At 43.1% G+C, this 13,375-nt stretch overlaps 1 protein-coding gene across 9 annotated transcripts in view; it reads left to right on the forward strand.

Moving 5' to 3' along the window:
• The window catches only part of MAPK8 (mitogen-activated protein kinase 8), a 105,566-nt gene that overhangs the window by 83,101 nt on the left and 9,090 nt on the right, over nucleotides 1-13,375 (forward strand). For 7 of the 9 annotated variants that reach the window (XM_039911621.1, XM_039911618.1, XM_039911617.1 and 4 more), the window contains 6 exons: nucleotides 1,911-2,076; nucleotides 4,868-4,885; nucleotides 6,087-6,158; nucleotides 8,692-8,874; nucleotides 11,534-11,658; nucleotides 12,826-12,889. In XM_039911621.1, coding sequence (XP_039767555.1) covers nucleotides 1,911-2,076; nucleotides 4,868-4,885; nucleotides 6,087-6,158; nucleotides 8,692-8,874; nucleotides 11,534-11,658; nucleotides 12,826-12,889 — 628 coding nt within the window. Of the gene's footprint in view, nucleotides 1-1,910; nucleotides 2,077-4,867; nucleotides 4,886-5,649; nucleotides 5,722-6,086; nucleotides 6,159-8,691; nucleotides 8,875-11,533; nucleotides 11,659-12,825; nucleotides 12,890-13,375 lie in introns of all 9 variants that reach the window. The other 2 variants (XM_029059779.2, XM_029059775.2) reach the window with 2 other exon arrangements.

Here is a 13,375-nt window from a genome sequence, read left to right on the forward strand (position 1 = left end):
GGAGAGGTAAAGGGGGGATGGCAGAGGGAGTAGAGGGGGAAGAGGAGAGCTCAGTCTGGGAAGGCCTCTTGGAGGAGGTGATTTTTAAGTAGGGTTTTGAAGAGGGAAAGAGAATCAGTTTGGCGGAGATGAGGAGGGAGGGTGTTCCGGGACCGCGGGAGGACGTGACCCAGGGTTCGACGGCGGGATAGGCGAGACCGAGGGACGGTGAGGAGGTGGGCGGCGGAGGAGCGGAGCGTGCGGGGCGGGCGGTAGAAAGAGAGGAGGGAGGAGAGGTAGGACGGGGCGAGGTGACGGAGAGCCTCGAAGCGTAGAGTGAGGAGTTTTTGTTTGGAGCGGAGGTCGATAGGCAACCACTGGAGTTGTTTAAGAAGGGGAGTGACATGCCCAGATCGTTTCTGCAGGAAGATGAGCCGGGCAGCGGAGTGAAGAATAGACCGGAGCGGGGCGAGAGAGGAGGAAAGGAGGTCAGAGAGAAGGCCGACACAGTAGTCTAGCCGGGATATAACGAGAGCCCGTAACAGTAAGGTAGCCGTCTGGGTGGAGAGGAAAGGGCAGATCTCGGCGATATCGTAGAGGTGAAACCGGCAGGTCTTGGTAACGGGATAGGATGCGTGGGGTGAACGAGAGGGACGAGTCAAGGATGACACCGAGATTGCGGGCCTGAGGGACGGGAAGGATGGTCGTGCCATCCACGGTGATAGAGAAGTCTGGGAGAGGACCGGGTTTGGGATTGTGGTTGACATGGGCTAGAGAGTGAGTGGCAGGGCAGAAAGCATTAATACTCCAATCAGTACCTTGGTGCACAGTCTCATTCCTAAAGTTTTCAGGTCTGGATCGAGGCTTATCTGTTGTTTACAGTGGTGGGCTCTGAAGCGTATCGTCATAAACCTCCCGATTGTGGCTCTTGTGTTGTTGTAGAGTGAGACCGTAAGCTTCTTGAGGGCAGGAGTTTTGTCTCCTTGCTCTTTTGTTCTCATCCCAAATGCTTAGTACAGTGCTTTTCATCTTGTAAGCACTCAATCGGTACCATTGATTGAACTGACTGGTATTTAGCTGGAGGGTTAAAGGCTTTTGGTCACACATTACATAGGCACATTGGAATAGAGTTTTACCAGTTGGGCCCAAGAGAAAAACAAAATGATTCTATCCATAATGAAACTGCGGTGGTGAACATTAAATTGAAAGAAAAATAAATTGGTCACATTGTGGGATTTTTGCAGGCTTGGTTTTTAGGGGTTTTTTTGCCATTAGCAAATGTCAGATGGGAAACTAAAAGGTGTAAAGCCCTTACGCTTAATGGATGCCTTTTCACTTTTCTGGAGATACTCTCCGAATCAAATCATACGATCAGATGGTCTAGCGAGTAGCCTCGAATGGCTGAATTGACAGAGTGACACTGTTTATGGGAAATACTGTTTTAGTCGATGGAGTTCTCAGAATGGACACATCGCCCAAACACTTTGCTGGGGAGAAGGCACAGCGATATAAACCAAGTAGTGATCTCTAAATTACGATCTCCTCCGTCTCATACCGTAACGCCTCTATGTGCTGTAGTTCCCTTGAGCTACCTCTCCGGGGCCCTTGTCTTAGAACTAACCTTTCAGGCTAACCCTAACTTAATGGTATGTCGAACATCGCTAACTTCTTCAATAATTGTAGGTTTTTGAGTAGTTTCATAAATGAAGGCCAAAATCACCAAAGCAATTTCATTTCTTAGGTCGGTTGGCTGTTAAATTTAGATGTGGGGCGGGGGAGGTCCGTTGTAACCAGCAAAGTGGATTTTAAATTGAGATTGCCCTCTTTTTTTTTTTTGTCTCTCATCAAATGGTGGTGGTGGTAGTTCTTAAATGTAAACTGCAGCGTGTTTGTGCGTATCACAGCAGTCTAATCTGAAGTTTCTTTTTAAGGACTTAAAGCCCAGTAATATAGTAGTAAAGTCAGACTGCACTTTGAAGATTCTTGACTTTGGACTGGCCAGGACTGCAGGAACTAGTTTTATGATGACACCTTATGTAGTGACTCGTTACTACAGAGCACCCGAGGTCATCCTAGGGATGGGATACAAAGAAAACGGTCAGCAAACATAGTCTTTCTTTGCCATATAGTGATAAGCATTTTTCCCTTTAGTACTCTACTATTTTACTTGAAGTGTTTAAGCTTTAAAACCTTTAATGATCAGATTTGAAGTGTGCAAAGTTTATGAAACTTACTAGAAACCATTTTGTGTTTCAGTGTATGAAATGTCGGGGGAGGAGAGGGGCTTGTCTGTTTCAAACGGTACCTACACACACATACTTCATTAACACGGGATCGTTTTTTCCACTTCTAGTGAGAAGAATGTATTTTCCCACCCCGCAAAATCTGCATGCACATGGCTTGCTGTAATAGACCATTTCTAGAATTAAAAATGCTAGAGCTGTGAACGTTATAGGGAATATGTGTGAAAAGTAGATGTTGACGTTATTTGGCGCTAGTGGAGATTTTTCTTTTTTCAGTGGCCTTGTTTCATCCCCTCTGCCTCTTCCGCCATGTCGATGACACGTTGTCAGGGGAAGTAAACGCCCATATCTTTTGTCAGGTGCTGGTTAGCCTTTCCTTTCCACTGGTTTTGTGACCCTTAAATCTTTTGGGTCAACAAGGACTGCATATGTCAAACCTCCAAATCCTGGCAAACCTCACCTGAAACTTTCCCAATATAGTACTTGACAGAAGTCAACTAATCTGTTGGGAGATGAGAAACTTTGCCATTTTAATGGACCCAGGCCCAAAGAAGCACATTTTTATCCAGATGTTGTCCACTCCTGAGCCATATATATATATATATATATACGTACATATACATGTATACAACATATACATATACATACAACCATACATGTACACATTTATACACATACACACATATACATATACACCCTTACATACATTAATCGTCCACTATTAACAAGTAGTGGTTTAATAATTGAGGTGGGCTTTGGGAGTGGGCCTTGTATCAAGAAAGAAATGAGATAATCAAAAAAGAGCCCAGGATTTGATTAAAGTGAAACTTCACACCTGGTAATTTTAATTGGGAATGTTCTCCCATCTGATAGCCTGGGCCGGGGCCGGGGGGGTGGTCACTTCTTTCTGGAACGTATATAACAATTTGTAAAAGCAGTTAATAATTGAATCCTCTGATAGGGGATTCTTAGTAGATACATTTGACCTGATTTTGGTGATTTGGTACTGATAAGACTGTTAGGGTAATATTCCATCTTACGATCTACTTTTTCTTTAGTTGTTAAATCTTTCTCCAGTACAAAATAATTGGCACATCAAGCCCTAAAACTTGTTAAAACTACTGTGGGGAGCCATTCAGTGGCGCTTCCATCTCTTTTAAGTTGCTTACCATTTTATCCCATAATAGCTGACACTTTGTGCAGACAGTGTAAGTCTTTTTATGCTTAAGCACACTGTATTATAAATGGTTCCCTAAAGGAATTAGGCAGTATTTGAAGCACAACTGTCTAACATTTTGTGCAAATCTGCAGACGCTTTCAATTCCAGTAGGCTAAATGGGTGAATTCCTAAGTATAAAAGCTCTGTATAAAATTTGCTTGCCCAGTAACTGAGTTTATGGATGTTGACTTTTGCTTTAAAATTCTTTCCAGCTTATCTCTTATGCACTTTTCAAGAAATTGATATTAATTTTTAATCCCAAATATCAGGGAAACATTCTTTCATATGGAATAGTTGAGAGAGTTCCTTGGGCTTCGCAACTGCTGAACAGATTATTTCTTAAAATTCTTTCTGGGTCCACTACATTTTAGACTACACAGTTCATTCATTCATTTATTCAGTTGTATTTATTGAGTGCTTACTGTGTGCAGAGCACCGAAGTAAGTGCTTGGGAAAGTACAATAAAGCAATAAAGAGATACAGTCCCTGCCCACAGTTGAGCTTACTGTTCTAGTTCACAAAGTTTCTCAAAATGTATAACCTTTATTACCTAAAGCTCTCCTAAAATCTGAGTTTTTCTAGTTCACATTTGAAGACCTTTTTTTTTTTTAAAAAAAAAAAAAGCAAGGTAGGCATTTAATTCCAGGCTCCCTTTATCCACCAAAGTAATCATTGAAGAAGATAGTTCTTTCCTTCCTCTGTTTTCCATCCTTTCCCTCAGCCACTCATTGCCCTTTGAGAAAGCGTACACCGGTGTTAATGTGTATGTGTGTGTATATGGTGTATTCGGCTTATTTTAAAATGGTAAAAAGCCCCAAATTTTTATTGTGTTCAGTCAAAAGCACTCACTTTAATTGTCATGCCCTGACTTTAAATTTAGAAGACTTCTCGCTAGGTGTTCTAATGATCTGGGTAATTTAGATAATATAGTCCTTTGAGAACTTTCATACTGAACCCAACAAAATCAATTTTAAACTCAAGAGCAATTGTAAGAATGTTGACGTATATTCTCTGATAAATATGTGTCCCCAAATTCCCTGGTTTAGGATCCAGCATGCCAATCCTCATCCAGTATGAAAATTGAATGACAGGCTCATAATTCCAGTAAACCAGTTTCAAGGAAATGATTGAGCATACCCTTTTCAATTCTGAACAAATCTCGCAAAGGGATTTTTCAATCTTCCAGAGAAAGTCCCCTGGACATTCTAGTAAAATCGAGTTCAGTGTGAAAGTTTTTGAAGTGTTTTATGGGGAAAAGAATGGGTTAATATTTGTTCATCTCTTCTGCAGCAGATGATATTGCTAGAAGCAAATTAACATAGTTCTAGTCTACTTACAGGAATGTACTAATCTCACTGTTAACAAATCTTCTGTAATGCTAAGTGATTTCTGCTCATGCTTTTTTTTCTTTTTGTTTGGTTTAAAGGGAGAATGGAATGCACAGGTAATTTAGAGCAAGTTTTTCTCACTTTAGCAATATCTACCTATGTGTATTTTTTTATTATTTTTGGAGAAGCAGCATGGCCTAGTGGCAAGAGCACGGGCTTGGGAGACAGAGGGCGTGGCTTCTAATGCCGGCTCCACCACTCGTCTGCGGTGTGACCTTGGGCAAGTCACTTGACTTCTCTGTGCCTCAGTTACCTCATCTGGAAAATGGGGATTAAGACTGAGCCCCACGTGAGACAACTGAATACCTTGCATCTACCCCAGTGCTTAGGACAGTGCTTGGCTCATAGTAAGCGTTTAACAAATACTATAATTTATTGTTGTTATTATGGTATTATCTTATTATGGCATTAAGCGCTTACTATGTGCCAAGCACTGTTCTATGCGCTGGGTTTTATTATTATCGGTTTTAGTAATTAGATTGTCCAGAGTGCTAACTCTAGCTTTTTCACTGCAGTTCTTAATGAGAGACACTCTACAGCCCGTTGCGGGCTTCCCTGCGCTCTACAATTACTGTGCATAACTCTCACTTTAAATTTAGATCCTATTAAGTCAAAGGCTGTACTTCACGTTTTCCTTTGGGAATCAGACAAAATACTTTGTCTTTGATTTTAAATGGTTTCATTAATTAAGACTGAGATCATTCCTTTCCTCGCTCCGATAAGTTTCTGCCGCCTTATATGATGCAGTCATGTTTATGCTTCTTTCATTTTAAATGACCTTTTGCTTTGCTTTTCCTTCTTTTGTGCAACAAACATATAGTGGATTTATGGTCTGTGGGGTGCATTATGGGAGAGATGGTTTGCCACAAAATCCTCTTTCCAGGAAGGGACTGTATCCTTGTGCTGTTGCAGCGGTTTGTTAGGTGATTAACCCTCTAATGTTTTGCCGTGAAAGCACGTGACAAATTTTTTATTTGTTTTTTTTAGAAAATGGACGTAAGGGATATCTTTGAACATTCTAAAAATTGCTGTAAGACATTTGATTATCTGTAGGCTGCACCTAGCAGTAGGACATAGTCTCTGCTGGTTAGTCACAGCACATCCACCATCCCTCATTTCTTTTCTTTGGACACTGCTTTTTTATAATTTGGAATTATAACTGCATTGTGTGTGTATATGTGTATTTTGTTTCTTTCGAGCGTTTCTTTACTTTTTAACAAATATCTTTATTTTAATGTCATTGCATTTTGTTTTCAGTTGACATTTGGTCAGTTGGGTGCATCATGGGAGAAATGATCAAAGGTGGTGTTTTGTTCCCAGGTACAGATCGTATCCTTGCCTTTGGCCTAGAATGTAGTTTTCAGAAGGTCAAAACATACTACAACACTTACCTTGTCGAGTATAACGTAGTCTTGGTTCAATCACTGTCAGCCAATAGGACAATGCTAAACTATTCAAAATACCACCGGGTATTTTACGTGACTATTATCTGAATTTATAGTGGTTTTTATTTTTGCTCTCCTATATTCGTTCTCAAAAACTGACGAACATGACTTGTCTCTCACAACTCATTGGCTTTGGATTGATTTGTTGAATCAGAATAAACGCTCATAGCATTCAGAATTCTCTAATATACCTCTTGGGAAGATCTAGAAATGCTACGGTCACATCCGATTCGGAGTCTCAAATTGTAGAACTGCCCATCGCTTCTTGGTGTCTCGTACATTTTCTTCCATTTTTGGTTTTTTTTGGTTCTGTTTTGTTCCGTGTTTGTTTCATTTCCGTCGCTTACTGAACACGACGCACTGGTCCTACCCACGTCATCCTCATCTGAATTTTTGGGCAACGCTGCTTTTGGGGGGTGTTCAGTAGGTCCCCGAGAACATCTCTATGTCCATTTGGCTGTCTCTAACTTTTCTCTGAATGGTGACTGGCTTGTGTGTGCTTCCGTGTCAGCCTGCGACATTTTAACCGTGAGCTGTTCTGTTTAAAGGGATAGCGGGATCCCTTTTCAGTAACTACTCCAAGCTCAGGCTTGGCTTATGAGAACAAGGAGCCACGTGGAGGGTGACCCTCCCATTCGTGGACGGGCAGACTCCACATCTTGCTGTGATATAGAATGCTTCCCAAGAAACGACGAGCATCCAGTCATTCCGACCTAAGAGGTGCAGATTTGCAAACCCATTTCCTTTTTGACAGTGACTCAACAACCAAGAATTGTGTATTTCTTCCAATTATTGTCTCCTTTTGTTCGTCCGGAAACTCGGACATTAAGTTGGAAGAAATACACGTGCTTTACAGGAACTGTGTTTATATTAAAAAAAAAAAAAAAAAAAACACATCAGAGAAGCAGCATGGCCTAGGGGATAGAGCACAGCCCTAGGAGTCGGAAGGTCTTGGCTTCTAATCCTGGCTCTGTTACTTGTCTGCTGTGTGACCCTGGGCAAGTCACTTCAGTTCTCTGTGCCCCAATTACCTCATCTGTAAAATGGGGATTAAGACTGTGAGTCTCATGCGGGACAGGGACTGTGTCCAACCCGATTTCCCTTTATTCATCCCAGCACTTAGTAGAGTGCCTTGCACATAGTAAGTGTTTAACAAATACCATCATTATTATCATTATTATTATTATAGAGAGTACTTTATTAGACACTATTTTATGGAGTACAGATCATACCAACATAGAGTATATTATTATTGTTATTAGTAATAATTCTTAATAATGATATTATACCCGATATTGGCATGATCCGATGCTCCAACCAGCCTGGGGTTCTCTCTGTGATAGCAGGACCAGGAGGCTTGGTAAACAGTGCTTTGGTTATCTCCATTTACCTCCTCCGTTCAAGTGGTTAAGGATGAGATTGCTAACATCCGTGTCTTTTCTCTGCCTTTCCTAAACTTTCCCTCTAGAAACTTTGCCTTTGAATTCATACAAAACATACCAACATTTATAGCAAATAACAAAAATGTGCTATTTAGGCGCTTACTATGTGCCAAGCACTGTACTCACTAAACCCTGGAGTAGATGTGAGATAATTAGGTTGAACATAGTCACTGTTGCACATGGGACTAACAGCCAAAGCAGGAGGGAGGAACCCCCATTTTACAGATGAGGAAACTAGGGACCAGAGAAGTGACCTGCCCAAGGTCACCCAGCAGTTCTAATCCCGGCTTCTCCACTTGTCTGCTGTGTGACCTTGGGCAAGATACTTACGGAACTCCTCCGTGCCTCGGTTACCTTCTCTGTAAAATGGGGTTTAAGAATATGAATCCTAAGTGGGATAAGGGACTGCGTCCAACTTGACTAGCTTGAATCTACCCCAGCGCTTAGTAGAATGCCTGGCGCGTCGTAAGCACTCGGCAGATACCGTATGGAAAACAAAAATGTAGCAGAGCCGGGATTAGAACCCAGGTCCTCCGGTCCCCAGACCTGTGGTCTTTCCATTAGAAAACAGTGCTCCTCTAGGCCTGCACAGCCTTCCGTTACAATGAATTCCCCATTTACCATTTTGACGAAATTGGAGGACTACTTAAAAGCTATTTAAACTATTGAACAATTGAAAACTTTCCTTGAATTTTTGCCCCTTACCCTGTAACTTTCAGTGGGTAACTGTTGATGCTGCTTGGATCAACTAAGATGAGTTGCATCCTATTATATTTTTGATAAAATCAATGTTAAGCTCACCTATTGATTTTTTTAAAAAAAATAACTGTGCCAAGAGTATAGGGTTTATCACTTATAACCGCTCCCTTCTTTAGAGTAGCCTTTTAAGATCTTTTTTTTCCATCATTTGGGCTTGCTAGCACATATGTATCCAATGTTAGATGTGGAGCATTTTTCTTAGCTGCCGGATCTTAGATATTGATCAGTGGAATAAAGTCATTGAGCAGCTTGGTACACCGTGCCCTGAATTCATGAAGAAACTGCAGCCCACGGTGAGGACTTACGTGGAGAATCGACCTAAATACGCTGGGTACAGCTTTGAGAAACTCTTTCCAGACGTCCTCTTCCCCGCTGACTCGGAGCATAATAAACTTAAAGGTAAGAAACCGCTTCATGCCATTAGTCGTTTTGCGATGGGGAGTCATGAACCGAGATTGGGCAATGCTTCCTCTCCTGTGTGGTTAACAGAGAATTCCTCCAGGCAGAATGTGTGTTCTTCCTTCTACTCCCCCCCCCACTCCAATCTGTACAAGTTAAAATTGGGCATCTCAGCATGTTAGAACTCTACAAAACTGATTTGGAGGACTTGTCTGGCTTCTTCCCAGCTAAACTCAGTTACACCGAAGCAGCTTTTTTCCTTTTCCCCCCCTCAGATCTTCCTGCAGAGCAAGGCAACTATTTTTGAAGGAACTAGATCTCTTTAAATGGCTGCCAGGTAGTTCTGACTGAGTAACTGAGCCTAGGACAATAGGGCCCCAGTTCTAGAATGCTCCTTACTCTGGTCGAGTATCTCTCCCCCGCTGAATCAAGCAGTTGTGAGAAAAAGACGAAACAAGTTCCTTTTTTTTTTTTTCCCCCAAGTTCACTAAGCTGTTGTGTCATAGTAGATTTTATGAAAGCCTTTGACATCATCAGTAGAACTGGGTGCTGAAAATTACTTAATACAGTTCATTCAGATTCCAAGAATACTTCCCGACTTGGGTGGCAGGAGCAGAATCAAGGTGCCACGTCTTATCGATTTCCATTATCTGTCAGAAAATACAAGAAGAGTTACGGATGCAGGCGGTAGAACACCCTTTCGTTCCTCGGCGAAGCTCTTGCGACTAAATTGACTTGGACCCCCATCCGAAGTCCTAGAGACCGTCGTTCGCGAGTTGCGGTTTACGGATGGCTGTGCCCCAGAATCACGCACCAAAGACAACCTGCGGATGACCGCAAGCCATTTTGCTGAATCAGCCTACGGCTGCCCCCAGTCAAAACCTTTTTATGGTCACAGAGCTAGATGCTGTCACAGAATCCTGCTACTGAAGTAGCACGCTGACCCGCGATGAAACGACAGGCGAGGAATTAGAAATTTCAATCAAAGAAGCCAACCCTTCTTTTGGGAGACTGTAGTCAGAGGAGCGTCGTGGCCATGTGGCATTAGGCTCCAGTTGAGACTAGAATGTAAGCTCAATTTGGGCAGGGAATGTCACTGTTTATTGCTGTGTTGCTCTTTCCCAAGCGCTTAGTACTGTGTTCTGCACACAGTAAACGCTCAGTAAATACGGTTGAATGAATGAATGAATGAAACTAAAAGTCGACAGAGATTTGGTCCTGTCCAACCTCCTCTGTGACTGAGACCTGAACTCCCCACTAGTGCCATGTCTAACTCTGGGTAGTTCCATCATTGTCGCCGAGGCATTTACTCTTACATCGCATAGCAAGACGAGTGCCCAAATAATGTTTTGGAATGAAATCGACTCCCTAGCATTAAAGCCACACTGGCCTTAACGCAGATGCACTGAGCGGGACACGTGAGAAGAATGGACGACAGTAAGATGCCGAAGTGATTGCCGAAGGCGGGGAAACCCAAAGCGAAGAAAACGGAGAAGGAAGACGGAGGCAGTGAAGATAAGCCTCGAAAAAAATGCCCTGTCCCAGCTGAAAACTGGGATTCAGTCACTGAGTGTAGACCAGAGTGGTGTACTGTCGTCAAGAAAGGAGAAGCTCTTTTGTGTTTTAATTTTTGGGAGGCATCAGGTACTACAAGCGGCCCGTGAGAACGGAGAGAGGGACTGCTTTTGAGTGCACACCATAATGGCTGGGGCCGCGGGCCTGCCGTTGACCCTTTCAACCTCACAAGTGCCCACAGGCAAAGTTCACCATCGGTGGTGGCGTCTTCGAGAACAAAGGGCGAACGTGTACAGATCTAGGGACTTCTTTCGTGGGCAGGTTGGGTGCCACACTCCATGGGTCACGAGTTGAGAATGTGTATAATTTCATCCACGCCTATAGCCAGAGATATCCCCGTCCCGAGCACAGCAATTGAGTGGTGACGTACTAAAAAGAGGATTGGAGGAAAGACCGAGGATGCCAAACTCAGCTAGGGATGTGCTGAAGCCCTTCAGGGGACTGACTTCTGGGGTCAGGTACCATTCGGGGGGAATTGGTAGCCCTGGGCCCAAATCCCCGTTTTAGGGGCCCGAGCTATCACCCAGAAGGAATCGAGGTCCGAGAGGACTCGTAGCGAACGGTCTAGGTTTTCTCTGCAGCAGGCAAAGGCCAGGCAGCAGCATCTTCATCCCTCAGGGGGCTCTGGGCTACCCAGAGACCGGCCCGGGCCCAACCTCAGTTGTTTGGGAGCCACCTGAACTCAGGTTGAGTTCGACTTGGTTGGCTTTGTGCCGACTTTTTCCAAACCCGGGGCCTCCGGTCCTCCAGACTTTGTGGGCTGGCCTGGTCCCTCCCAAGACTCTAAGCTGTGCCTTGATCGGGGATGCATTTGGAAAACTGGTGGGGTCTTTCCTCAGGAAGGAGGCCCTAGAGCTCCCGGCCTGGAAAAATTCTCCAGCCTCACCATTGCCCGTGCTGTTCTCTGGGGCAGTAATCTGAGCTGACATTCACTCTGTGCTTCACTATCAGTTAAAGTTCTGTAATCTCTTCAGAATCTGCTTTGTCTTCACTCTCGGGCCTTTATAGGCAATGAAATGTTATCAGATGTGTCTGCGAGGCTACCGAGGACTGTTTGTCTACATCGAAATTGTTGCTTTTGCAGCCAGTCAAGCACGGGATTTATTATCGAAAATGCTGGTCATAGATGCGTCTAAAAGAATCTCAGTGGACGAGGCTCTCCAGCACCCCTATATCAATGTCTGGTATGATCCGTCTGAAGCAGAAGCTGTAAGTTATATTCGTGGTTTTGTTTTCTCACATCCTTTCTAATCAGAGATATTTCATTGCTGTCGTATTGGTGAATGAAGATGTGGGATCTCTTTTAACTCTGTATTGAAGAAGTTGTAGAAGAATAAATTGTCTACCACGGTTAGTTATGCATTTTGAGTGAAGAATGCTGTCACCCAGGCCACTCTGTCAAAATGTTCACCTTACTGTCAAGCTCTCTTGACCAGATATTTCTCTGGCACATCAGAGATGCCGTGGACCTTATCCGTCCTTTCCGATCCTTCACTGTCCCTGGCTCCTCTGATACTGGAGACATATGTCAGTTGCAACGTTAAACTTCTTTTTTTTTTTCTTCTTTTTCATAAGAGACATCTGATTTATGAAGCGATGTTATCAACAGGGAAAAAGACATATGCCCTTCCAGTCCTTTGAGTTTGTTGGTTTAAAGATAGTTCTAAAATATTGCATGTTCGGCGCTGAGAGCCAGCTCTTTTAATTCCCCACTCCCTTCTTTAAACTGCAAGACCTTTGAGAACAGGGTCAGTGTCTTACCGATTCTGTGGGTATCCTACTGTTTTGCACTGAGTACATTTATATGTGCAGACCTGGTAATAAGCAACGTAGTCAAGGGGGAAGAGCCTGAGTAAGGAAGCAAGAAACTTGAGTTCTAGTCCCAGTATTGCTTGGGCAACTCATTTGCCATCTCTGGCTCTCACTTTCCTCATCTGTGAAACAGGGATCATTATGCTCGCCTTTCCCTACCTTGTGAAATTTGGTACGAGAGGACCAAAAAGTAAACATAAAAGCCCTTTGAAAAAATCAAGCGTGCTAAACAGATTCATGGTAAATCAATTCAACAGTAAGTTGCAGGTGAAATTTAATCAAATCATCCTAAAGTTCTGCTGATGATGAAAGAAAGAAGCCATTTGATTTCCCTGACTGAGGCCGTTCTCTCACGTAGGACTGTATTACTTCCCACAGAACGTCGATCAACTCTTTGTTTTAAAAGCTGTCTATCACCAGAGTGTCTTAAATATTGCCTGATTATGAATTATAAAGTTAAAGTGTTTTGACTTAAAGTGATGACGTTGGATTGATGGAAACATCATCTCTTTCATTTGGTATCAATCACCGGAGTCGTTGACTGTAATCTCATCTCTTTTTCAGCCTCCGCCAAAGATACCTGACAAGCAGTTAGATGAAAGGGAACATACAATAGAAGAGTGGAAAGGTAAGACCGACTAGGAATGAATTCAGAGTTTCCGAGAGCTCCCCTAAAAACATTTAGCGTTTGAATTCGGTTCACCTCTGGCAAATTGATTATGCAGAGATTTCCATCGCTTATCACTTACATAGTTGGGGAGATGCTAGTGATTGTTGTGACAAGAAGCACGTCATCCGTGGGCCAAAATAAAAGGATTTAAGAGTCAAGATTTGGACCCTGCCTGAGCCCAATCTTCTCTACCTGTACCAGCTCTGTTGTCCTTGTTATAGTATTTAGTGAACACTGACTTGATGCACTAGTGGTAAGTCCTTAGGAAATATAGAATAAAAATGTAGATGCCACTGTGGAATAAAGGAGTTCTGAGTTAGGGCAGGGCTCAGCGGGACGTAGGCGACTTGTTTGGAGAGAGTGAGCAGGGTAAAAGGAAGAAAGATTCTGGGATTGAAACCTATACCCTGAGCAACCCTGGCCTGCGTGGTGAGGGAGGAAGGG

The sequence above is a fragment of the Ornithorhynchus anatinus genome, chromosome 3, assembly GCF_004115215.2.
Source record: "Ornithorhynchus anatinus isolate Pmale09 chromosome 3, mOrnAna1.pri.v4, whole genome shotgun sequence".
NCBI lineage: Eukaryota > Metazoa > Chordata > Mammalia > Monotremata > Ornithorhynchidae > Ornithorhynchus > Ornithorhynchus anatinus.